Genomic DNA, 26,097 nt, shown 5'->3' with positions numbered 1-26,097 from the left:
AGTTGATTTTGTATTTCTTCTTTCCTTTCTTTTTTGTTTTTGTTTTTTTCTTTTTTAGTTTGATTGTTTTCTTTTGTATTATGTAGCGTTTAATTTTAACATAACACAATTCACATCTGTGAAATGTAGGAGAATTTTATCTATAGTTAGCAAGTATGAGACTTACCACTGAGTTTTTATTATGAACGTTCACATAAGTCTCAACCAGATATGTGCATAATAGCTTTGTCCTTGAGTGTTCTGAGTTGAAATACACTCAGGAACAGGCATTGAACAAAGTCCTTCCAATTTTTTTGTTTTTGTATTGTTTATTTTTTCCTGAGTTATATATACATATGAATAGAATAATATTTGATATCAACTTTGTAATGTTTTTACATGATCAAATGTATAAAGTATAGTCTCATAAACTATTTTTCAGTTTTATAGATATGTTTATGAGCATTATGTCACAATATGAAATATGTTACTGTTTGTTGCAGTCTAAACACTGTTCTAGATTTATCATTAACATGGAGCTGCTATGGATAAGCCTCATCTCAAGTTCAAACAATCTGGGGTGTTGGACTTTTTTTTTCCTTCAAGACTGTTTACAAAGACACAATATTGAGAAAACAATGATTCCCAGTGAATACAGGGTTTCTTTTCGAGGCATCATTGAGCTACATGCCTCAGGATACGACATGGAGCAGGGATTCCTCAGAAACTGCATGAAACAAGCATGGACTACTCCCTAGCAAAACTCTATATCTGGTCAGAGTAATGAGGATACAATTTACAGCTGCTGCCTGTGCTCCCAGCATGGGTACCCCTTGCCCATCCAACTTCAGTTCTGCCTGGGCTGATGTGCCCCAGGCCATTCTGTGTGCACTGGCACAGGGCCACACTGCTTTGTGGCTTTGAGATATGTAACAAATTATACCAAAACATAGTGGCATTAAAAAACAAGAACCAAAAATAAAAAAATAATTAAAAAAAACAAGAACCATTATCTCACATAGTTCCTGTGAGTTGAGACCAGCGATTGGCTTAACTGAGTGGTTCTGCCTTGGTGTCTTTCACTAGGTGCAATTAAGATTATGGGCAGAGATTGCAGCCACAGTGGGAACATCCAACTCCAAGACAACTCACATACATGGCCAGAAAGTTGATACCGGCAGTTAGCTGGGGGCTCACCTCCTGCTCACGTAGACCTGTCCCTGGGGCTGCTTGAGTCTCAACACCAACACAGCAGTTGGCTTATTCCAGAGCGAGTGATGCAAGAGAGAGCAAGAGGGAAGTACCAATGTCTTTTATGACTTAATCTCGAAAGACATACTCCATAATTTCCACAATAATCTGTTGGTTACCTAGGTCATCCATGTTCACTGTGGGAGGGGACCTAAAATTGTCCAGATCCCAATTCCAGTTCGTGGTGGGGAGTGATTTGCTACACAACAGGAAGCAATTCTCAGATAGTAGCTGGGTGTCCTAGAATTCAACTCAATTCTACATGGAGATAGTGTCAGATCCTACAGGTTAAGGGTTCAGTCTTACAAGACTGACTCCCCACCCCCTCTTCAAACACTAATCACACAACCAGGTTGTTACCAGTGGTACTGACAGATGGACTACAGATTGGAGGTTCCCATAATCCCTACCCTGGACTTCAGATGCCAGTTGCAAGACTATTGGCTATATATCAAAAGTTCCCCTGACCTCCTATTTGGGTTCAATTAATTTGCTAGAACAGCTCATAGAATTCAGAGAAACATTTTATTTACTAGATTACCTTTTTATTATAAAAGGATATAACTCATGAAGGGCCAGATGGAAGAGATGCATAGGGCAAGGTATATGGGAAGGGACACGGAGCTTCCATGCCCTCTCAGAGAGCGCCATTTCCCCCAAATCTCCATGTATTCACCAACATGGAAACTCTCCAAACCCCTCCCTTTTGGGTTTTCTGTAGGCTTCATTATATAGGCATAATTGATTAAATCATTAGCCACTGGTAATTGATTCAACCTCCAGCCTCTCTCACCTCCTTGGAGGTGTGTGTGGGGGGACTGAAAGTTCCAACCTTCTAATCATACGGTTGGTTCTGGCAACCAGCCCTCACTTTTAGGTGCTTTTCAAAACTCATCTCATTAATGTAACCTAAGAGACATCTTTAAGCTCTCATCACTCAGGAAATTCGAAGCATTTTGGAGCTGTGAGCCAGGAACTGCAGATGATGACCAAATATATATGAGAGATATATTTTGGTCATCTGAATGACCAAATACATATATTTCTTCTCTTTCTTTTTTTAAAAAAATATTTATTTATTTATATAGGCTGCGCCAGTTCTTAGTTGCAGCATGCAATGTAGGATCTAGTTCCCTGACCAGGGATTGAACCCAGGCCCCCTGCATTGAGAGCACGGAGTCTTACCCATTGGGCCACCAGGGAAGTCCCTATATATTTATCATAAATTACAATATTGCAGGACCATGCAAGGTTGTGAATACTAGGAGGCAAGAATCTTTGGAGGTCATCTTCAAACCTCCCCACAATCTCCTGAAGCAATCTTAAAAAAATAGCCTAAAAAAGGTATGTTTTACTTTATTTTAGCAGAATTAATATCTAAATTATAGTCACCAAGAGGTGATTATTCAAGTTTCTTTAAGAATATAATTGAAAGCAGCCCAGGAATGAGAGGATGAACCCATATTAAACAGAATCTACATTAAAAGAACAGTAAGAAATTATTGTGATGTGAACACCTTATTAAACAAAGAATCCTGGGGTATAGAAGTGCTTAGAGAAAATCAAGACTTGGAAACCACCCCTCCATTCCAAACGAGAAAGTTTTAGGGGGTGATAGTTGGGAATTATGTCTCCAGTTGCCATCTGATAAAACATCAAGTGATGACCTCTGAGTCTAACTCTTGTACACGTGTCCACATGAAAGAGGTGGTTTGGCCAAGATGGACCAAGGGCAGGCAGTCTCCCAGGGAATCAGTAGTGTCTCCTCAGTTTGGGTAGCATTCAACTGAGATAGGAAGGAAGAGGGCAGGGCACAACCTATAAAAGAATGACACAGCCATTGAGGATAGGACAAAAACTGGTTAGAACCAACTAGGTCCAAGATGGCAGAAGATTCGACTTCCAGTAGAACTCAAGCCTCATTATACACTCATTGTAATACATTAGCTAACCTCCATGTAGAGACGCCTGAGAAATGGTACAGCTGGCCCATCCCCGAGCCATGAGGAGCCTAAAGGTCAGGCTTATAAGGCCTAAGGGGTCCATGGCTAGTTGGTCTGTGGAATTAGGGCTTCTTGTTCAGGGGAGAAAGTATAACTTGTGGAATATGTGAAACTCATTGCTCTCACATCACTGACTCGCAAACCAGTCAAGCCAGTGCTCCTGTCCACAGGGGTGGAGAGGTTTTAGGTGTTGCCTGCTCTTTCCCTTGGAACCTCCATCTGTGTATTCTTTCCGCCTCTGCCCCTTTCCCTCTATTTTATTTGGCTGCATTTTTTTTTTTTTTCGGTACGCGGGCCTCTCACCGTTGTGGCCTCTCTCATCGCGGAGCACAGGCTCCGGACATGCAGGCTCAAGTGGCCATGGCTCACGGGCCCAGCCGCTCCGCGGCATGTGGGATCTTCCTGGACCGGGGCACGAACCCGTGTCCCCTGCATCGGCAGGCGGACTCTCAACCACTGCGCCACCAGAGAAGCTCCCTTTGGGCAATTTCTTTTGCCAGGCAATTTCTTTTCTTCATTGGGCACTCTAGTAAGGCGACTCTGTAAATGCAAAATGCATACTAGATTTCAAACAGTACAGAAAATAGAAAAATATCTTAATAACTTAAAAAATAACTACACATTTAAATGATAATTTATCTGGCTGGCTTATAAGGGTCAGGGTCTGACTGTAGGGCCAGCACCCCTGCAGGACATAACTCTCCCATTGGGTCCCCTGAACCCCCTGTTAAGAGAAAAAGCACACAGAGCCAACAGTACAATTTAGTTTTCTGAATGACAAACAGAGCTTAAAACCTGGAGGATTCTATGCTATGTCTCTTAAGCAGCTCCAGGGGACTCACTGATCTCAAGGCAGGTCCTTTGCCCACAAGCTGACTGGGTGAGAATAACAGCAAGGGCAGAACATCTCCTCCATTGAGTATGTCCTCACGGACCAAGGCGGGTGATGTGGCTGGAACTCATCATTGGATGTTGCATGAGCACTGTCCTGGGGCTGAGGACATAGCATGGAACTAAGTAATGTCCCTTTCCTCATGGGGTGACATCTAATAGGGGATAGCAGACTATAAACAAATACAGAATGGAAAAAATAAAGTAGGTGAAGGAGAGAGAGGGTAACAGTTTGGGGGATGGATTTTATGTGGGGTAGTCAGGAAAGTCCCTCTGAAGAGGTGATGTTGACAGTGACCTAAGTGAAGAGTATGAGCAAACCTTGTGGAGAAAAGGGAAGAAGGCAATCCAGGCAGGGGGGATAAGCGGAGCGGTGTGCCCTGTGTTCAAGGAACAGTCCCGGTAAGGATGTGCTCAGTTTACTCTTGCTATTGATTTTTTATGGTGACTGATGCTGTGTAGCAGAGTCTGCGGCTCCTGAGCACTTAAGATGACTGGATTGAGGGACTTCCCTGGTGGTCCAGTGGTTAAGACTCTGTGCTCCCCATGCAGGGGGCCCGGGCTCGGTCCCTGGTCAGGGAACTAGATCTCGTGTGCCGCACTAAGACCCGGCGCAGCCAAATAACTAAATAAATATTTAAAAAAAACGACTGAATTGAGATATGCTGGAAATGCAAAATGCATGCTAGATTTCAAACACAGTACAAGAAATAGTAAAATATCTTAATAACTCTTAAAATAACTACACATTTAAATGATAATGTAGTAGATATATGGGGTTAAATAAAATATGTTATTAAAATTAATCTCACCTATTTCTTTGTACTTACATTTTTTAAATGTAAGTATAGCTGGTTTACAATGTTGTAAATGTTTCTGCTGTACAGTGAAGTGACTCATTATACATATAGATATTCTTTATTATATTCTTTTCCATTATGCTTTATCACAGGATGTTGGAATATAGTTCCCTGTGTCTTTGTACTTTTTTTTTGTTTGTTTGTTTTTTGCGGTACGCGGGCCTCTCACTGCTGTGGCCTCTCCCGTTGCGGAGCACAGGCTCCGGACGCGCTGACTCAGCGGCCGTGGCTCACGGGCCCAGCCGCTCCGCGGCATGTGGGATCCTCCCGGACCAGGGCACGAACCCGTGTCCCCTACATCGGCAGGCGGACTCTCAACAACTGCGCCACCAGGGAAGCCCCTTTGTACTTTTTTAATGTGGTTACTAGAAAATTTTAAACCACATATGTGGTTCACATTTTATTTCTATCAGACAGCACTGATCTAGAGACCTGGGTTCTGTCACCAACTCCTTGCAAGCGGTCTGTCTGGGACTTCTGGTTTCTGCTCTATGAGTAGTGTTTGGGAGTCATCTTTCCTGTCCTCCCAACAAGAAAAAACGGAATGAGCTGAAAATCAAGAGAGAATTAAGTCAGAGGACAAACTGCCACCCCCAAAACTGGAGAGATGGACAGACACAGAGAATACAGAGCAGCTTACCTGCAGTAGGAGCAGCTGCAACTAGTAACTGGGAGGAACACTGAACAGGCAATTTGGGTGAATTTCTAGAGGCTGAGTCTAGACTAATTTGAGAGTTAAATATTCCTGAGGACCCAGAGTAAGGTGAGAGGGCTCCCACACTTTTGTGGGGTTTGCCTCAGGAGACTTACCAGGTTCTCACAGTGGGTACCCTAGAAAAATCCCTTCATGCTTGGCCTGGGGGAGGGGAAAAGTAATCATTTTGAAACGAGCCCAGAGAATTCTCCAGAAAAACGTCCTACCCAGCAAGGAAAAAGCCATTACCATAGCTTTTTCTGACTTGGAGGGGAAGAAATTACCCAACTCCAGCCCCCTCTGGCTACCCTATCTCATACAAATGGGAATAGCACTTATGAAGGTCACAGCCTAGGGGCACAGGCCTTCTAAAAGCTGAGAGCTAATCACAGGGTTGCAGAGCTTTCCCTCTCATCAACCTCACCATCATATCAACAGGGTTCCTGTATAATAAGGTGGATTACAGCTGAAAGGACTACAATGTGCAGACTCTATTTAAGAAGCAGCTTCTAGGGAAACCCAATACAAAAGAGGAGAGAAAAACAAGGACAGTGGAAGAAATTTAGGACTCTGACATATACAGCTACAGCAAACTGTAAACACAGCCTAACTCCTAGCCAAAAAAACATAAAACTTCATACTATGGTCTATTTACCTCAGTTCCTTTTACCCAGTACATCATGTCTGGGTTTCAAGCAAAAATTAGAGCCATCCTGAAATTCAAGAAAAAATATAATCTGAAGAGCTAAAGCATCAGATCAGACTCAAATATGGCTGAGATTTTGGAAATATCAGAATAGAATTTTAAAGTAACTTTGTGTAATATGCTAAAGACTTTAATGGACAAAGTGGACCACAGGCAAGAACTTCCCTTTGCGTCCTCAGATGGGAGAAAGGCAAGGGAGCTCTCTGGGGTTTTCTATAAGGGCACTAACCCCATTCATGAGGGCTCCACCGTCATGATCTAGCACCTTCCAAAGGCTCCACCTCCAAATATTATCACATCGGAGGATTCAACATATGAATTTAGGGATGTGACAGAAACATTCAGTCTATAGCAGATGGTGGTAAGATCAGTGGTTGCCAGGATTTCAGGGGAGAGGTGAATAGGTGAAGCACAGGGGATTATTAGAGGGGTGAAACTATCCTGCATGAAGCTGTAATGATAATTATGTATGCATTTGTGAAAACCCATAAAACTGTACAATGCTAAGAGTGAACTGTGATGTAAACTATAGACCTTAGTTAATAATAATGTATCAGTATTATTTCCACAATATTGAGTTTTGAGAGTCCTCTATATATTTTAGATTCAAGTCCTTTTTCAGGTGTGTGGCTTGGAAATTATTCCGTTTGAAAATTATTCCATATATTCCATTATATATACGTAACCCTAATGTACCACACTAGTGCAAGATGTTAATATTAGGGGAAACTGGTATTGGGTGTTTGTTAGGTGTTGGGGTGGGATGGTTATATGGAACTGTATGTACTATCTGCTCAATTATTCTGTAAAATTAAAACTGTGCTAAAGGAGCTTGGGATGAACATACACCCACTACTATACATAAGATAGATAACCAACAGGGACCTACTGTATAACACAGGGAACTCTGATCAATATTCTGTGATAACCTATATGAGAAAAGAATATAAAAAGGAATAAATATATGTATATGTATAACTGAATCACTGTGTTGTACACCTGAAACTAACACAACATTGTAAATCAACTATACTCCTATAAAATTAAAATATATATATAAAACTACTAAAAATATAAAGTCTATCAATTATTTTTGAAAGTTTGAGTCTTACTTTTACTCATTTTTTCAATGAGAATAGAGGATTAGGTTATTTCTTATATTCCTTCCACCTTTAACATTTATGATTTTCACTTTTAAAAAGACTTCATTGTTTGGACTTTGGAGCAGTTTTAGAGCCATAGCAAAATGAGCAGAAAGTGCAGAGAGTTCTCATATACCCCCAACGCCACACATGCCCAGCCGCTTCTGCTATTAGCATCCACAGTGGTACATTTGCTACAATTGATGAACCTACATTGGTACGTCCTTACCACTCAAAGTCCATAGTTTACATTAGGGTTCCTGGTGTACATTCTGTGGGTTTGACAAGTGTATAACTACATGTATCCATTACTAGAATATCATAAAGAATAGTTTCACAGCCCTAAAAATTCTCTGTGCTCCACCTACTTGTCCTTCCTTCCCCCTGACCCACTGGAAATATTTGTGGTGCTGGAATAGTTCTTGATTTTGGTGGTGGTTCCACAAAACTACACAAGTGATAAAATGACAAAACTATACAAACATATTGTACCAATGTCAATTTTCTGGTTTTGAGACTGTAATATACTTATTTGAGATGTAACTATTGGGAGAACCAGGTACATGGGATCTCACTGTACTCTGTTTGCAACTTCCTGTGATTCTGTAATTATTTCAAAATAAAAAGTTAAAACAATAAAAAAAATCTGCGTTTAAGTCAAACAAAATAGCCCTGAATTTTCTGAGAAAATTTTAGAAAAAGAGAAACCCAACTTTCCTAGAAGTTCTGCGCTGTCACTTGATTGTATGCTATAACTAAGCAAATATTGGTGTTATTCATGCATCAATAGTAGAAGACCAAGTTAAAACAGAGAGCAAAAAACTAACTGTAATTCAGTGAATTAAACAATTCCTTTTTTATGGAAGCATCACCTGAAGTGATTTTAAAAACACACAACAGAAATCTACTAACACAAAATCTCCCTCAAGAAATAAATTTTAAAAGTCATTTCCATTCCTTAAAATTATTTGAACTCCTTTTAGTCCAGCAAGGAACAGAAAGCCCAGTAGTCAGCTACAGAAGTTCTTAAGCACAGTAGAGACATATAGCTATCAGATTAAGGCAAGTGTTTTTAGTCCTTGCTCTGCCATTCTCAAGCGAAGGACTGTTTGTGTCATATAATCAAAAGTCAGTTAAAATTTTACACTTTCTATGTAAAGAAGTTTCTGGGTCTCAGCTGTCCCCCTTTACGAGACCCCACGACCTCGAAGACCGACGCCTCCCTAACCACACTGAACTGCAAAGAGCAAGGAGGCAGGCGGGGCCTCATCGGATGTAAGATGGCGGCCGAGAGACGCTCTGGGCGGCTCCGGCTGCGACTCGGTAGCCGGAAGTCCTCCGTCTCTAGCCAGTAGGAAGCGGAAGTAAAGGGCGGTCGGCGGCAGAGCTCTATCTTCGCAAGGCCGGCTTGCGAGAGGAGCCACGGGAAAGGCGCGTGTAGGCCGCTCACTGGCGCAGCTGCTGCCGCCCCGCCGCTGCGCCGCCCCGCCCCGGCGTTGTCGCAGGTGCAGTCGTGGACGAAGCGCGGCCCCGGCATGGACTGGAAAGGGTCTGCGGGCGGCGCGTGTGCTGCCGCTGCGCGGCCGGTGACAGGTACCCCTGAGGGGGGGCGTGGGGAGTTCTCGCGGGGGGAGAGAGGGTCTGGGGAGCGAGGCCACCTTGTGTCCCGGTCACCTTGAGCTTCCGTTTCTTCCCTGACTCAGTTTCCCCTCCTGTATCCCAGCCCTCCCCTTCTTTGCGAGTCCCCCGAGTTGTCCCTCGGTGTCCTCTGGGCACATACCGTCTCTGCGAGGGTGGTCGCGGGCTCTGTTTAGCCGTTTTGAACCTTCATTGAAGAGCTTCGAGACCCGTGTGCCCAAGTGCAGACGGAGGTGGGGGAAGTGCCCTAACGTGAATTTCGTCCAAGCCTGACCCCAAGTAGGCTGAGAACCAGCAGTTTGCAGGACTCCGGTTGGAGAACGAATGGATCTTTTTATAGATTTCTTTTTTCCCTACAATGAATTCGGGTGATGAATATTGGTTCCGTTTTCATTTAATACGAGGATCTGGTGGCTGAAAATTGGATGATCCGGTTTCACTTTTAGTGTGGGACCTGCCAGAAGAGAAAGATCTGCGTACATCGCCAATCGGTTATGGGTGGGAGCTCTTCGTGTTCCTTGGCCAGAATCTCTAGATCGTTTTGCATTTCTTGCCCGATTTGAGAACTAGCATATTTTGTTCATTCAAAGTCCTGGGGTCTTATGCCTTACTGTGTTACACTGTATTGGAAACATTGATTCATCGTGTACTTGGCCAGCCAACTTTACTGTGTGATGTTTGAAGACATTTTAAATAGCTATATGACAACAACACAAAGTTTGGGTTGATTGTAGCCTTTCCATTTGACTTCCTTTTGTTGAACTTAGCTGAAACTCATCTTTATTGAAGGAAATAAACGTTGCTTTATACAGTAGTAGGGCATCTTCACAGTGCATATTTAACTTGAGGAGAATAAATTGAACTATGGAGAAAATACCATTAGACTTTTTCTCCAGTTACTTGCGATCATTTTCATATTACATGTATAGTATCTAATTTTAACCTGAAATTGCATGTATGTGGTTCACAGCAAATGGGTTTTGCTAACAGGTATAAGTGTATATTAAGTTTAAATTTTTCAGAAGTAAATTTATTTCTCAAGAAGAGTACTTCCTGGTATTTTTCCTTGCTGTTATCATATATGTTGAAACTCGGATGGCTACTTATTAACTTGCACCCTGCAAGGTTTTTTTGAGTTTGTAAGCTATTTTCTTCAGTTTAAAAATGGAAAAAGAAAAAGTTGATGATGATTTATAATTTTATGCCTCTTCTGTTTTCCAAAAGTGAAAAACATTTGCCATAATATAATTTTGATTAATATTTTTGATAAATGAGCAAGAGATAGTGTCTTTAAACTAAAGAAACCGGGCCACACACTAGATCTTACTAGATGAATCTTTTGGGCGTAGAACCTTTTAAAGACTGTTTTTAATTTATCCATCATGCTGGAAGCGTGATGCCTATAATCATGCAGTGCCACGCTGCAGATTCTGACAGCTGTTATTTCACAGCTTTTAAGGTCAGAGGGTCAGAGTGATAAGGGATCTCGTAGAATGAAGCCATCCTCAAACAAAAGGCCACTCAGTGACGTTCTTATTTCTACTTCTCTGGACAACCTTTTCCTCTGGTGTTACCTGTGGTATCAAGGATGTGGGGTCTGGGAAAGCTCTTCTTTAATGTGTAGCTTTCCTCTTTTTCCCATCTCTACTGATGCTGTACTGTGCCCCAGAAACTCTGTCTCCTTAAAGCAGGGCAGGGGGATCTCTGGGTGAGTCATGGTACGTAGAGTTTTCATTTTCACCCTTCTTAAGTCTTAGGCCTTTTGTAGCGCCTTTACTCTTGGTGCCACATCCCTTTCTTCCAGTGGCTTTCATTCATCCTTTGATGAACAAAGTCTGTGTTTATTTTATTTTGAGTGCCTCCTGTGTTCCAGGCATTATGCTAGGCATGTGACTGACTGACAAAACTCCCTGTGCTTGAGGAGCTCGCGTTCAGTCCCCAGAGCCAGCCCAAGTATGGATCTGTTCAGGCTGGTGGCTTGGTTTGGTTTGCTCCCAACTTCAGGCTCACACCCTTGGTTTCCAGTTGAAGCTGTACCTCTCTCAGCCACCTGGGTCCCAAGGACTCTGCCCCTAGAAAATCTTTGGACTTGCCTTGGGTCTTGTAATAAAGTCCTTTGCTCATTCTGGGTCTGCACAGTATGAATTCTTACCCCTTCTTAAAGCCAGAGGACCAGGGCAGAGAGCATGGTATTGTGGAACTTTTGAAAACAGGCAGATGTGGGTTCCAAACATTGCGATTTATTCGTCCGGCAAGTTACTTAGCCTCTCCGAGCCGCCATATTCTTATTTTTCAAGTAGGGATGATAGTGTTTCACGCATCATGCAGCGTATTTATGGACTACCTGCTGTTTGCCAGGCCCTGCGCTGTTGGCTCTGGTGGACAAAGGGGACGAGGCTGCCCCCCTCGGGAGCTGCAGTCTCCTGGGGCCTTGTGTGAAAGGGCTGGGTAACGAGTTTGCAGAGTGCTTGGCAGTGGCGCTGTCCAGAGTGATTCGCCCGGAGTAATTGCTCTGTAAGTGCGGGTGTTTCCTGGGGCCTTCGGTCCCTCCCTGTCCCCTCCCCACTGTAGTACTTGACACTTTACAAAGTGACTTTCACGTTGCCTTCTCAATTCGCTCGTGGCGCATGTTGCGGCAGGTACTGTTATTCCTACTTGAGAGAGTGGGAGACTAAGGGCGAGGGAGTTATCAGGTGAGGTGCCTGTGGTGAAACTGCCGGTGAGTAGCAAACTCAGGAGTTGATCCCAGGTGCCTGACTCTAAAGGCTTTCTCGTCCTGCTAACCCGTGTTTGTTCTATCATGAGGCGCAGGTTTCTGAGGCTAGAGTGTCGGAGAGAGTTGAGTGGGCTGAAATTGTATGTAAAAGTTTGGGTCCTTGCTTCCTCCTCTGCGGGAAATGTCAGTAACTTTTGCTACATTCCGAGAGGGGCCTGCATCGACTTGGACTTCTCCTCCCCCGCCCCCAAGCCAGGAATCAGGGCCAGCAGGTTTCATTGTCAGCGGTCTAGTTTGCTTAGTCCTAGTCTTTATCGATGTTGATTTTTTTTAATGTTTATTTATAAATAGGATGTTCATATTAATTTTTTTTTGTTTCCAAAGAAGCTGGCAGTGCCTGAACTTCAGACTCTTTTAAAAGCAACTTTTCTATTTGGTAGAATTCATTTCTCTTCGGACCATTGTTCTTTAGAGATATTGTGTGTCATATGAAGCAAGATGTTGGCACAAATGATAAAGCTTTTTGTAAAAGGAAGATGCTGACTGGTTGCTCCAGTATGTGGGCTGTCTCTCCCCAACAGTGTGTATTATAACTGGCGTCGAGGAATTGGGGTGAGCTTTACCAGACCTTAACATTCAGAAGCACAAGTTTGGTTTAGTGTTTCCCACATATTCTTGTCCCCTTTGGGTTCCCATTCAAATGGGTGGAACTTGGAGGCTGACTTTTTATATCACAGTGGAAGTCGATTAGGTTGTGTTAGGCAGACTTCCAGGGATGAAAACACAGATCAAAGAAGCCTGCAGCCGGAGACCTTTTGTGAAATGATGTGGACCCCAAGGATCTCGGCATGCTTGCTGAGGCTGCTGCTGGGGATTTAGGAGGCCTGCATTCTGTGGCCCTGCTGATTCACCAGTGACCCCAACTTTCTTATTTTATAGATGGGGATCTGTTGAGTTCTTACATTTCCTCATTCCAGAACCTGTATTTGATTTTACATTCGCGACCCACCCTATTAGCTTCCTAAGGCTGCCATAACGAAGTACCACAAACTGGGTGGCTTAGAGCAGCACTTTATTGTCTCACGAATTTTGGGAGGCTAGAAGTTCTAAATTAAGGTGTCACAGGACCACGTTCCTTCTGAAATCTGTAGAGGAGGATCTTTCTTTCCCTCTTCCAGCGTCTGGTAGCCCTGGGTGTTCGTGGCTTGCAGTGTAATTCCAGTGTCTGCCCCCGTTTTTACTGGGCATTCTCCCTGTGTCTCTTCATGTAGTCTTCCCTCTGCATGCCTGTCTCTCTGCCCACATTCCCCCCCCCGCCCCGCCCCTTTCTTTTAATAACACCAGTCGTTGGACCAGGGCCTACCCTGATGCCCTCATTTTAACATGATTACCTCTGTAAAGACCATATTTCCAAACAAGTTCACATTCTGAGGTACTGGGGTGGGGTAGGACTTCACTCTGTCTTTTTGGGGGAATACAGTTCAACCTGTAACACCTTTCATTTGTGTTTTCACCTGTCTAAGCTTTATTTACTCTCCTGCTTCATAAAGTATGATTGTGTGCAACCTGCTGGGCCACCAGCTGACTTTTATATCTCTGTATGGTATAGGCACCCGGGAGATGAAGTGCAGCCTTTGTAGGAGAGAGTGTAATGAACGACACACCTTTAGTTGTGTCTAAAGGTCTGCTGAACTATCTAGATAGTAGGTGCTGTTATATTTCGGAAGCATTTTTATTTCTGTGATAGTCATGTTATTTTTTATCTCTAATTATTAAGATTCAGGTTTAAACATTGCCTTGTAGCGAAACTTTTTTTTTTCCCTTTTTAGGGGTTTGCCGTAAAATGGGCCTTCTGACTGTACTCGCTGGACTATGGCTGTTTTCCTCAGCAAAGGCAGATTCAAAAGCCATTACAACCTCTCTTACAACAAAATGGTTTTCCACTCCGTTGTTGTTAGAAACCAGGTAAGAAGACATTTTTTTTCTTTCACGTGTTTGAGTGAAAATGTAGGCTCTGCTAGTGAATATTCAGGAGGTTTTTAGGGCGTGAGGTTCTCATCACATGCATTTTAAGAGCTTCTTTCAGTGTGCACTGTGCTTGTGCGCTGTTCACAGGCTGTTAGGACACAGACTCTATCTGTCAGCAGGCTAGGACTGAATTGATGATAGAGATCTTTAGGGATTTCTTTAGACAAATATATTGACTTGGTTAAATTATTATGTTATCGTCCAGGAAAAGTGTACATGTGGTACTAAAGGAAGAGAGAGTTCTACTTAAAAGAAATTTTCTATTTATTTGAAGAAGGTGTTAAGAGGTGTTTAATAAAAGGAAGAGAAGAGAGCTTGGCAAGGTGGGGGAAGAGGACATGACCCTCCCAAGAACTTGGAAGGAGACCCCAACATAAGAGAGTGCAGGGGGAAGCTAAGAAAGTGGCCACATTTTATCCGATTGTAGCATCTCCAAAATCAGGATGCATTTAATCAAATCAATGTTATCTTAAAATGGGTGGCATCTTTCACTCAGTGTTTCATAAAACAATGATATGTCTTAAAATTGACAGTGTCTTTGGGCAGCATTTCATCCTGCTATTCCTGAAACATACTGGACCCCAGTCTCCTACCCCATCTCTACCTTAGTGCTCCTCTGCTGGGACTGTACCATCTGGGGCTACAGGAAACTCTAGAAGATGATTCGTGCCTGTCTGCCTGATCCCCTACATAGCCATTTCTATCCCGCTTTGTTCCTAGGGTCTTGGTGCAGAAAATGAGTTTCAAAGGCCTAGGCCTTGAAGGGATTTAGAGCATAGCAAATATGCAGTAAATCACATCAGGCTTCCCACTGTTATCTCTCAAGCTAGAAGAGATTCCCTGGTCTGGGGAGTACAGAAGAAAATAAAAGTTGAAGGAAACTTGACAACAGCTCAAGTGAACCCTAAGAAGGAGTTAGTAGATGGATCGTAGAAACCACACATATGTTTTTAGGAAAAAAAGAAAACATACATCTCAGTTTCTCAATAAAGAAGATCTCCCAGGGACTTCCCTGGCAATCCAGTGGTTAAGACTCTGTGCCTTCGATGCAGGGGGTGCTGGTTTGATCCCTAGTCAGGGAACTAAGATCCCGCATGCCATGTAGTGCGGCCAAAAAAAAAAGATCTCCCAAACTTGGAAAAAAGAATTGACAGTGTCTTAAAATTGATAAAATGCAATATAGTCAATGATTTCTTGGGAGATTTTAACCCAAGTGTACGTTTTATTTAGTGTTTGTAATATAAATATAACCAGATACCTCTCTTTTAGTCAGTTTTTTGTTTGTAGAGGGAAACTTATTTTTATTGTATCTCAAATAACATATAGCTAGGACCTGTAGAGAATCTTTCCAAAGCATACATTTAGGTAGGTGAGCCATGAGCATTTGGTAACTTTCAGAATTTGATATAGCTGGAAATTTGAACTGTTGTGTTATATCAGTTAACTTTGTGGTCTAATTTTATCTTCTGACATCTTCCCCTTGATCCCTAGGAAGATGTGAATGAAGAGTCTGTTGTGTTGGTAGTGTATACGGATAGTTGTGCCTTCTAAGGCAAAGCCTCCTCTGGTACAGGATTGAGGAGAGGCCAGTGGGAACGTGGGACGCGTAGGAGCCCGTCTTGACCTGCTGAGGAGCCTCCCCGACTTTCTGCTGAACAGACTTTCTCCCATTACTTGTCTGTGCCTCCCTTTCCTCAGCAATAAAATGGCAAACCCCCTCCCCCCGCAAAACTCCAACAACCCCGTCTCACCCCCAGAAACCCCCAAACTCCACTGCATGTATTTCATAGTGATGTCACAATAACTAATTTGATAAATAGGTCGAGGCCCTCAAATGTCCGCGCTTTGTTGGATCTTGGTGGTTGTAACAGTGAAGTGTCTGAAGGTCATGTGAGGTCCTGGACTGCCTGAGCCAGGACTCTTGTAGCTGAACATTTTTTCTTCCTTTCTGCTAATCTTATTTTGGATGATTTATCTGGTGTTAACCTAAGTCATTGAGATTTACTATCACTTTCTAAATAATTTTGTGCAACTAACCGTAACGGATGTTTTACGATATTCTGCTTAACATTCTTCACTGGATTACATCCCATTACTCTCACTTAGACTAACAAATTTCTTGGTGTTTGTCTATTGTCTTAGAAGAGTCTTATGGCATATACTTATGGACTTTTGAGAAAGTATGCTAAAATTGTCAGCCTTAGTTGATCAGTTTTTTTTCAGTTTCTTTGATCTCTGTGAAGTGAGTACTGTAAACTGTTTCCTTCGCTGCAACTTACCCATAACAAACATAGCGCCTTTTCATGATATCCTGGCCATTTGCCATTTTGGTTCATTATTTTTACTTCTCTTCTGTGGCTATTTGCGAACAGTTTGCCAAGGAAATGGGACGTGTAGGCAACTCAAAAACACTGCTGTGCTTTTTTGAAACTACTCTATATTCACCTCCAGAGCTAGCTGAGGCCACTCTCCTTCCCTCCTGGGTCCATGGCAGACATTGATGGTGGGTCACAGCACTGTCCATTGGGGGGAGGGTGAAGGGCCAGAATCTTTTTCCACACATCGAGGCATGTAGCTAATACACACATTTTGTCTTTTTTGCTTCTGGCCCTTAGGGACTAAAACTATTCTTGTGTGTATTTTTATTTTTAAAATTTTTTATAAATTTATTTATTTATTTGACTTTTGGCTGTGTTGGGTCTTTGTTGTTGCACGTGGGCTTTCTCTAGTTGTGGCGAGCGGGGGCTACTCTTCATTGCGGTGCGCGGGCTGCTTATTGGGGTGGCTTCTCTTGTTGCGGAGCACGGGCTCTAGGCGCACGGGCTTCAGTAGTTGTGGCTTGTGGGCTCAGTAGTTGTGGCACATGGGCTTAGTTGCTCTGCGACATGTGGGATCTTCCCAGACTAGGGATCGAACCCTTGTCCCCTGCATCGGCAGGTGGATTCTTAACCACTGCGCCACCAGGGAAGTCCCTTGTGTGTATTTTTAAGTTGGACCTGATGCTAATGAAGGGTTTGTAGCTTTCTGGTTGTCCATGAAGTGATATATATTTAATTGAAGTAGAGCCCTGAGTATGTTTTGAGCAGCTGTAGTTACTAAAAGAAATATTGTGTAAGTAAAGTTTATTATTAAAGTTGAAACAATCATTTATTGAGTGCTTATACAATCATTTATTGAGATATTATAATGGCCTGGGAATGCAGCATGATAGATTTGAGTGATTGAGATTGGAATGTAAATTCCAGATTTTTGATTTACTAACTCTGTGCCCTTAAGAAAGTTAACAAGTTTATAAGTGGAGAGAATGGTATATATATATAATGTGCTCTCCCTCTACCTGTCACCCGGTTTTAGTGATTGTCAACTCAAGTCCAATAACCGTCACCACCACCACCCTCCTACCTTCTCCCGCTAGAATATTTTAAAGCAAATCCCAGACATCGTATAATGTCATCTGTAAAACTATCAATATTTTACTCAGTGGAAGTTTTATCGATATTTTACTCAGGTATCAGAAGCTAAAAAACAATTTAAAACAAAAAGCAAACAAACTTAAGCATACTATAAACAAATGGCAGCGTTCCTTTTAATAATACCTTGTATTGTTCCTGTCTTCCGTGGATTACTTCAGTGGATCTGGTAATTAATTTTCTTAAGGCTGTTTGACACGTAGACGTTGTAAGACTTATTTATGCAGTGGGGTGAAAAAGAATGTACGTTTAAGAAGTTTTCCTGTAATTATATGAAAAGTATATATTTATGTGCATATGGCCTCTGTAGGAATCTAAGCTAAGATTCACTTTGTATTCTTACAAAGAATACAAAGCATTTACTTGCATATCATAATCTATCTGTTTTACTACCTGTTTTCTTAGACTATAAGCTGTTATAAGGTTGGTATGATGTCTATGTCAGTTACTCGAAAGCCTAGAAAATGCCACACTCAAGGGGGCACTAAATAATTTAATACATTATGATGATGGGTATTTTCAGAAACCTATTTTTAGAGAAGCTGTGCATTACCAGGAAATGTTTCTTATGTTGCCATATTTCTGTGTCTAGCTGTGGAGTAGAGTGAGAGTTGTACAGCCCAGTGTTGACAAGTAATGGGAAAGTCTTCCTTTGGCTAGGTAAGCTGCTATCCAGATCTGTAGTTTGCTTTCAGACAGGGAAAGACCACCACTACATTGGTATGCCTTGGAGGAGAAGATTACCGATTTACATGAATCATTCAATTAGTACATGCATTTTCTTTTAAGGGATTTTAGGCTCTTGACTGCAGGGAAATGTAGAATAGCCGTTTTATTTTAGGTCAGTACAGTAGTGTAAAGTCAAGGAAAAAGTTAAGATGGCATTAAGTTCTAAGACCTGATTTTATTAAATCAGTGCTAACTTTAAACTAATATTTGGTGATTTTGAAAATTTGGATTTGTGGATGTAAAAAGATTACGACATGCTGCCTTTAGTCTCCTAGAAATTTTTCTAGGGTTCATGTTTTCCTTGGGAGAAACTTAGGCGAAAACATATTTTTTTGTTCTTTGCAAGGTATTTCAGAAAATGAGTGAGCAGAACTAGTACTAGAATTATCAATTTCCTAATTCTGCTTCTACTACTGACAGCATTTTCACAAATGAGATTTCATAACCTTTCTTTATATTGGGACTTCCCTGTTGTTACAACATTTCTATTATTCTAGGTTTCTTTAGGGATACCTATTAAGCTATTAAGTGAATAAATTACTAAGCTAATTATTAATAGCTAATAAGCTAGTAAGACTTGCTTATCATTAGAAAATATATGTTATACATGTTCGTGTATAATATATATTATCAAATAAAAGCCAAGCTTTGGACATTTGGTAACTTAAAAATCTATTTTTACTCTCCTTAGTAATATAGCTTATATTAGAAGATTTCATTAAGTTGTTTTATTTCTGATATTTCCCCCTTTTCTCTCAGTGAGTTTTTAGCAGAAGACAGTCAAGAGAAATTTTGGAATTTTGTAGAAGCCAGTCAAAATATTGGATCATCAGATCATCACGGTAAAATTGAAGCAAATGCTTCTTTGACTTCGGTGTCTGGGAATATATTAGAAAAATTGATCTCTTTCAGAGTATGTGTGGCATGGCAGTTAATGGAATACATTTTTATCTTTACTGACTAGAGTTGTGGTGGTAGCCAGCAGAGTCAACACAAACTAGTAATTATTTTTGAAAAAGTTTATAACTTTGGTGATAAGAGCTACCTTTGATTTTTTTTTTTGTTTCTCCCCTTGTTTTTGTTCTTTTGTGTTCTTTTATTGAAAGTGCTACATGAATATTTTGTGGGAGTCAAATTCTTTTAAAATCATTTAGCATTTACTTAATAACCATCAGATTTGATTCACTTTCTTTTGTTATGAACTAATTATACAACTGATCTATTATCTGTTAAGTTTGTTATCATTAAGTTAGTGCCATCAGAATGTTTTCCATTATGCATGCCAGCCACACACAACTGGAGTGTCAAGGTGTCAAATTAATGACAAGGTAAACTGTATCACTTGTTTACAGTTTCTGATGAGCTTTCACAAACATTTTCCAATTCAATATAAGCTACATAGAGTATGAACATTAATAGTCAAAGATGCTGATACATGAGTAGTTAAAACCTTGAGTATTACACTGACAGGCGTAAGTCCTTGTTGAAGAGAAAATGTGTAAAAATTATGTGACTGCTGTTAATATTTGACTAATTGATTTTTAACTTTATGATATTTAAAAATTAATACATATTTAAAAAGTCAAGTCTGAATCTTTTTTCATGATTTAAGTGCATAAAAGTTTTGAACAAGCTTTGGTTACATAATTTGTAAGCTTTAGTTACATAATTTGTAAGCTTTAGTTACATAATTTGGAGTCAGCTAGAGTTGTTTGAGTTATCAAAAAATCATTTTAGTTTATGACTTCATAAAACAAATTTATCAAAGTAAGTTTTGTAATGAATTTTGAATTCTGACGTTTAAAATGAAATTTCTTCAATATAAATGCTGATGTGTTCCTGGTTAAAATTAGGGGAGTATGAATTCTTGGAAGTGACCATAAAAGTACGTTAAACATTTTATTTGAAATACTAGTCATAGTCCGCCACCCAAAGATAGTCACCGTTAACATTCTGGCAACATTTTAAGATATTTCTTTCTGATCTTTTTCTACTTAGAAGGTGCTAATGCCATATAGAACCTTTTACATTTTGCTTCTTTTTTTGCGGTACGCGGGCCTCTCACCGCTGTGGCCTCTCCCGTTGCGGAGCACAGGCTCCGGACACGCAGGCTCAGCGGCCATGGCTCACGGGCCCAGCCGCTCCGCGGCATGTGGGATCCTCCCGGACCGGGGCACGAACCCGTGTCCCCTGCATCGGCAGGCGGACTCTCAACCACTGCGCCACCAGGGAAGCCCCATTTTGCTTTTTTAAATGTGAAATATTTTTCTTAAATTTCTTTTTGGAATAGATAATAGTGGTTTAAAAGTCAAAGCTATACAAAAGGCTATACACAAAAAAATCTTATTCCTCCTGTTTCTCTTGGCTTTTTATAGCCATTTAAATTAATTTGTTTAGTCTTCAGTGTTTTTTTATTTTTTACAATAAATACATAAGTATGTATTCCTATTTCTTATCCTTTCTAAGAGTAAGAAAAAATTGCATACTATATACATTGTTTTGTACCTTGTGCTTTTCGTTTAATATATCCTGGGGATTTTTTCATACTGGTACATGCGTTTTTTTTCCCCTCAGATAATGTGTTCCAATTGTTTTAATGCTTCTCCCCAAACTACAGTTTCATTAGTATTCTTTAATATCTTGTACTTCCTCATCACACTGCTCCATCTTGTTGGGTTATTTGAATAGATAACATATGCAGACACTGTGGTTACAAAGACAAGTCATAGTTTCGGGCTTTGGGGCCCCAAAGGCTCTTTGGGAGGGGCAGTTAGTAAGTAGGTAAATGAGTAAATGATGTGCTAAGTGAAAGAGCTAAGCGAAGAAATATTATGGGAGCAAAGAAGAGATGAACTTGGTCGAGTGAGGCATGGGGTAGGGATAGGCGGTGCCTCCCTGGAATAGGTGCTCTCACAGCTGAATTCTTCCTGAGGAAGAAAGTAGGAGTTAGTCATCCAGGTAAGTGGGAGAATTGCAGTCTAGGGAGAGGGAATAGTCTGAACAAAGGGAAGAAAAGTCCAACTGCATGGTGTACTCCAAGGAATTCTAAGCATTTGACAGCAGTTCAGGACAGTATAATGGTAACATTTTGCAGTCAGCATGCTTTTGTAACACATAGCTTTATACTTTATGAACTATCTTATTTGGATACCTCTAGTCATATAGAATTATTTTGGTTAATGTTCTTCCTGACAGGTACTGATTATTCCTATTATCATGCAATATTGGAAGTTGCATTTCAGTTTCTGTCGCGACTACAGCAGAATCTGTTGAAATTTTGTCTGTCTCTTCACTCCTACTCAGCGACAATTCAAGCCTTCCAGCAGGTGAGTTCAGTGCTTACACGTGACAGTATTCTTTAGTGGTTGCATATCTTGATCGGCTGTATTGCAGTTGTCCTGGCATAGTATTACAGAACTATACCTTTTCTACCTGAAATTGTCTAGGATTTACAATTTGTTTATAAATAATAAGCAAAATTGATGATGTTAAATCTTCAAATAACATATTATAAAAAATATAATTTGCACTTATTTTCATTTAAGGAAAAATAAAATATCTACACAAAAAACTGCCTACCAGACTTTATTTTTACAGCACAGGTGAAGAGAGAGGCGATACAGTTTTTGCTAAACCAGTTAACCCTGAGTGTGATCATAGCCTGTAGATCTAAAAGCGGTTCACGGGAAATACAGCAGATAGGAAATGTGAAACAATATCACAGGAATACAGTCAGGAAAAGCTAGGATGAGGAAAGCTTTTTAGTAAAATAATCTGATTTTGTCAACAACTAAGTTAAAAGGAAAAGAAAAGAGGGAAGGAGGAGCTTCAAGAGAGACTTTAAAAAGGTGTCAACTGGGGCTTCCCTGGTGGCCCAGTGGTTGAGAATCTGCCTGCCAATGCAGGGGACACGGGGTCGAGCTCTGGTCTGGGAAGATCCCACATGCTCTGGAGCAACTGGGCCCGTGAGCCACAACTACTGAGCCTGCGCGTCTGGAGCCTGTGCTCCGCAACAAGAGAGGCCGCGACAGTGAGAGGCCCACGCACTGCAATGAAGAGTGGCCCCCGCTTGCCGCAACTAGAGAAAGCCCTCGCACAGAAACGAAGACCCAACACAGCCAGAAATAAATAAATAAATAAATTTTAAAAGGTGTCAACTTAATTCAACGTGTGGATCTTGTTGGATTTTTAAAAAAAATTTATTTATTTTTATTTTTGGCTGTGTTGGGTCTTTGTTGCTGCGCGCGGGTTCTTCCCCAGTTGTGGTGAGCAGGGGCTACTCTTCGTTGCAGTGCGCGGTCCTCTCGTTGGGTGGCTTCTCTTGTTGCAGAGCACGGGCTCTAGGTGCGTGGGCCTCAGCAGCTGTGGCACTTGGGCTCAGCAGTTGTGGTTTGCAGGCTCTAGAGCATAGGCTCAGCAGTTGTGCAGGCCCAGTTGCTCCGCGGCATGTGGGATCCTCCTGGACCAGGGCTCGAACCCGTGTCCCCTGCATTGGCAGGCGGATTCTAAACCACTGCGCCACCAGGGAAGCCCCTTATTGGATTTTGAGTTGAACAAACTCGTAAAAAATACCAAGAGAATCAAAGGTGTGTATGCTGATTGTATGTTTGGTATAAAAGAATTGTTAATTTTAAAACCTTTTTTTTTATTCTGAAATAAAAACAGCATAGAAAATGACTCAGAAGAAATATATAGTATAAAGAATTATAGCGAAGTGAACACTCTTGTAATTTTCACCCCGGTCAGGAAACTGAATTTAGCCAGGCACCATGGAAGCCCTTGATGTGCTGTGTCCCCATCACAGCTGACTTTTGGCCTTCAAAAGGAATCACTTTCTTCTGTTGGAATCATTTGCTGTTTTTTTTTTTTTTAAAAAAACATTTCATTGCCCAAGAGTTCATCACCAAACAATAGAGTTTAATCTTGCCCAGTTTTAAAAAAATTATTAATTTTTTTTGGGGATGAGTGGTCTCTTAATTTATAGGTTCTCCCTCTATCCCTTTCTTTTCTGTTGAATAACTTATACTGTTTGCCCTATTAATTTTTTTTCTTTCTTTGGCCCCAGCAAGGCCCTTGCTGGATCTTAGTTCCCCGACCAGGGATTGAACCCAGGGCCCCGGCAGTGAAAGTGCTGAGTCCTAACCACTGGACCACCAGGGAATTCCCAATAGATTGCTATCATTGCAGAAATTTCTCTTGTACAGCACTCGTCTATAAGAATAAGGGTGTTACTCTGTTTTTCCCCTCTCCCCTTTTCTTACAATAGCTTTGTATGGGATTTGACACTGAGACTTTTTCTGCTCAATTTGATGTGAAATTAGTTTTCCTTAACTTTTGGAGGTCAGCATGGTTCCCTATTCTGTTGATTTTATGTTGTGTTAAAATAGGGTGGCTTTAAAAAAAAGGTAGCTTTTGCTTTTTGAAACTTCCTGACTCTGCTCCCCTCTTTCACTTTTATATTTGGACTTTTTCTTTTATTGGCTTTTATCTCTGTCCTGCTTGAGTTTTATTCTGCCCTCAGCAGTTTGTCCTTAGAGGTGGGGCCCTTTCCTGGAAGGGAGTCCTAGCCTGTGAGTTATGAGTTCACAGTGGTCAGACTGCCTTGTGCTTACCTGTACTAGGTGAAACAAAACCCGTCGGCCCACCATACTTTCCAGTGAAAACCTTTTGGCTGTTTTGGGGTTTTCTTGTTTTCAGGATCATCAGAATCTCTGCAGTTTCCCTCTACTTCTATGGCCTCTGATAACCGCAGGTCATTTTTGTGTTTTGTATCATGGGGATTTCCTTCCACCTAGTTTTGTCATAAATGTGGTCCACTGGTTTTTGTTTTCATTTTTGCTTTGTTTTTATGGGAGAACTTGGGAAGATTGAAAAACTCTGCTGCCGGTGGCCATCAATACAGAATTGTATTACTTTTTTTTTTTTTGCGGTACGTGGGCCTCTCACTGTTGTGGCCTCTCCCGTTGCGGAGCACAGGCTCAGCGGCCATGTCTCACAGGCCCAGCTGCTCCTTGGCATGTGGGATCTTCCTGGACCGGGGCATGAACCCGTGTCCCCTGCATTGGCAGGCGGACTCTCAACCATTGCACCACCAGGGAAGCCCTGTATTACTTTTTTTAAAAGTGTGATGATGGTAGTATGTTTTTTTAAAAAAATCTCTGTGTTTTGGGAGTTCCCAGGTGGCCTAGTGGTTAGGATTCTGGGCTTTCACTGCCATGGCCTGGATTCAAACCCTGGTTGGGGAACTGAGATCCTGCAAGCCATGCGGCCGGCCAGAAAAAAAAAAAAACCAACAAAACACTTCTGTGTTTTATTGAGATATAGTGAAACATTATAAATGAAATGCTATTTGGAGCTTGTGTCCAAATGATCCAGTGGAGTGTGGTAGGAAGGTGGAAGAAATGAGATTGGCCATGAATTGATAATTACTGAAGCTGGGTCATGGGTACATAGGGGTTTATTGTACTGTTCTTTCTTCTTACAAACACAAGTTTGTAAGTTTTGTAATAATTTACAAAAAAGAAGAAAAATGTAATGGAAAGTTTTAATATTAATTTTTCATAGCAAGCTTTCCATTTCTCCCCATCTGTTCTTAATTATTTGTATTCCAGCAGTAGAAAAGGACATTCAGTAGGAATGTGTTACATAATGACATCAGTGTGTACCCAGACCTTGTCAGTGTGTCCTTTCCTTTCCCCATCTCTACACACTCATGCTTTGCAGTGTGCCTCCCGTTTAAGTTGCAGGTGGACTTATCTCATTGTGCCTGGGCGTTAGTGCATTTCACTCTAAACATACCCCACATCTCATTCAGCCTTTCCTTTGAATATCTTAGTGTGCTCCTTGGATAATTTTACCTTTCCATCTGTACTCTTTTTTTAGGCCCCGTTGGTTTTTTAGATTCAGCGTCATTCTTCCTGTTTCAGGGAGGGGCTTCACATTAATCTGCGTATTATACTTAATTAGGACTGCATTGTTATACGTTGACACTTACAATTGACATTTGTAAGCTTAGTTTTCTACAAGGTACTGTGTTCCCTGGATATCTTTTTTTTTTTTAACATTTAAAAAATAATTATTTATTTTTGGCTGCATTGGGTCTTCGTTGCTGCGTGCGCACAGGCTTTTCTCTAGTTGCAGCGAGCGGGGGCTACCCTTCATTGTGGTGCACGGGCTTCTCATCGCGGTGGCTTCTCTTGTGGCGGAGCACGGGCTCTAGGTGCACGGGCTCAGTAGTTGTGGCGCAGGGGCTTAGTTGCTCTGCGGCATGTGGGATCTTCCTAGACCAGGGCTCAGACCCGTGTCCCCCGCATTGGCAGGGGATGCTTAACCACTGCGCCACCAGGGAAGTCCCCCCCGGATATCTTTTTTTTTTTTTTTTTTTCCGGATATCTTTTGATATCTTCTGAGATAGAATTTTAAAGTTCTGTTTTGGGGATAATAATAACACCTACCTCATGGAATGATATTGGGAGGAACTAGATGAAATAATACAAAGAAAGCAGTGAAACGTAAAGCTCTTTCTGTCACATAATGGGTGTTCGGTAGATGTTAATTTCTGCTTTTACTAATGTTGTTTTATTATTATTTTATTACCTATTTAGAATATTCATGTTTTTGTCTTGTTTTTGGTTAGAGATTATTTTTAAAAATGTCTGTGTCTTAAATGACAGATAGCAGCTGATGAACCTCCACCAGAAGGATGTAGTTCATTTTTTTCAGTGCATGGAAAGAGGACTTGTGATTTTGATACCCTTGAGACTCTTCTACTAACAGCTTCTGAAAGGTAGATTGTGTGTTTCTTTATTTAAACGTCATGCATTCATTGTGCTTTCTTCTATATCAGGTCCGCCGTCTGATTTTTCGTACGGGTTTTTTAGTCCGTAGGTGTAGTGGTTTAGAATGTGAATTCTGGAACCAGAACCAAGTAGATTTAAATCCCAGCTCCATCACTTAAAATAGTTTTGTGAATTTAGGCAAATTACATAAC

The 26,097-nt window shown here is 41.3% G+C and overlaps 1 protein-coding gene across 2 annotated transcripts in view; it reads left to right on the top strand.

Moving 5' to 3' along the window:
* Window positions 1–8,889: 8,889 nt before the first annotated feature.
* Window positions 8,890–26,097, top strand: part of UGGT1 (UDP-glucose glycoprotein glucosyltransferase 1) — a 120,012-nt gene continuing 102,804 nt past the window's right edge. Inside the window, exons 1-5 of one of the 2 annotated variants that reach the window (XM_079923495.1) lie at window positions 8,890–9,119; window positions 13,710–13,845; window positions 18,867–18,949; window positions 21,411–21,433; window positions 25,781–25,893. In XM_079923495.1, the coding sequence (XP_079779621.1) occupies window positions 9,062–9,119; window positions 13,710–13,845; window positions 18,867–18,949; window positions 21,411–21,433; window positions 25,781–25,893 (413 nt within the window). In that variant the 5' untranslated portion in view covers window positions 8,890–9,061. Of the gene's footprint in view, window positions 9,120–13,709; window positions 13,846–18,866; window positions 18,950–21,302; window positions 21,434–25,780; window positions 25,894–26,097 lie in introns of both variants that reach the window. The other variant, XM_079923494.1, reaches the window with a different exon arrangement.

Source organism: Stenella coeruleoalba (assembly GCF_951394435.1).
Source record: "Stenella coeruleoalba genome assembly, chromosome: 6".
In the NCBI taxonomy this organism is placed as follows: domain Eukaryota; kingdom Metazoa; phylum Chordata; class Mammalia; order Artiodactyla; family Delphinidae; genus Stenella; species Stenella coeruleoalba.
The sequence above is the reverse complement of the archived record's forward strand: the minus strand, read 5'-3'. Positions and strand labels throughout refer to the sequence as shown.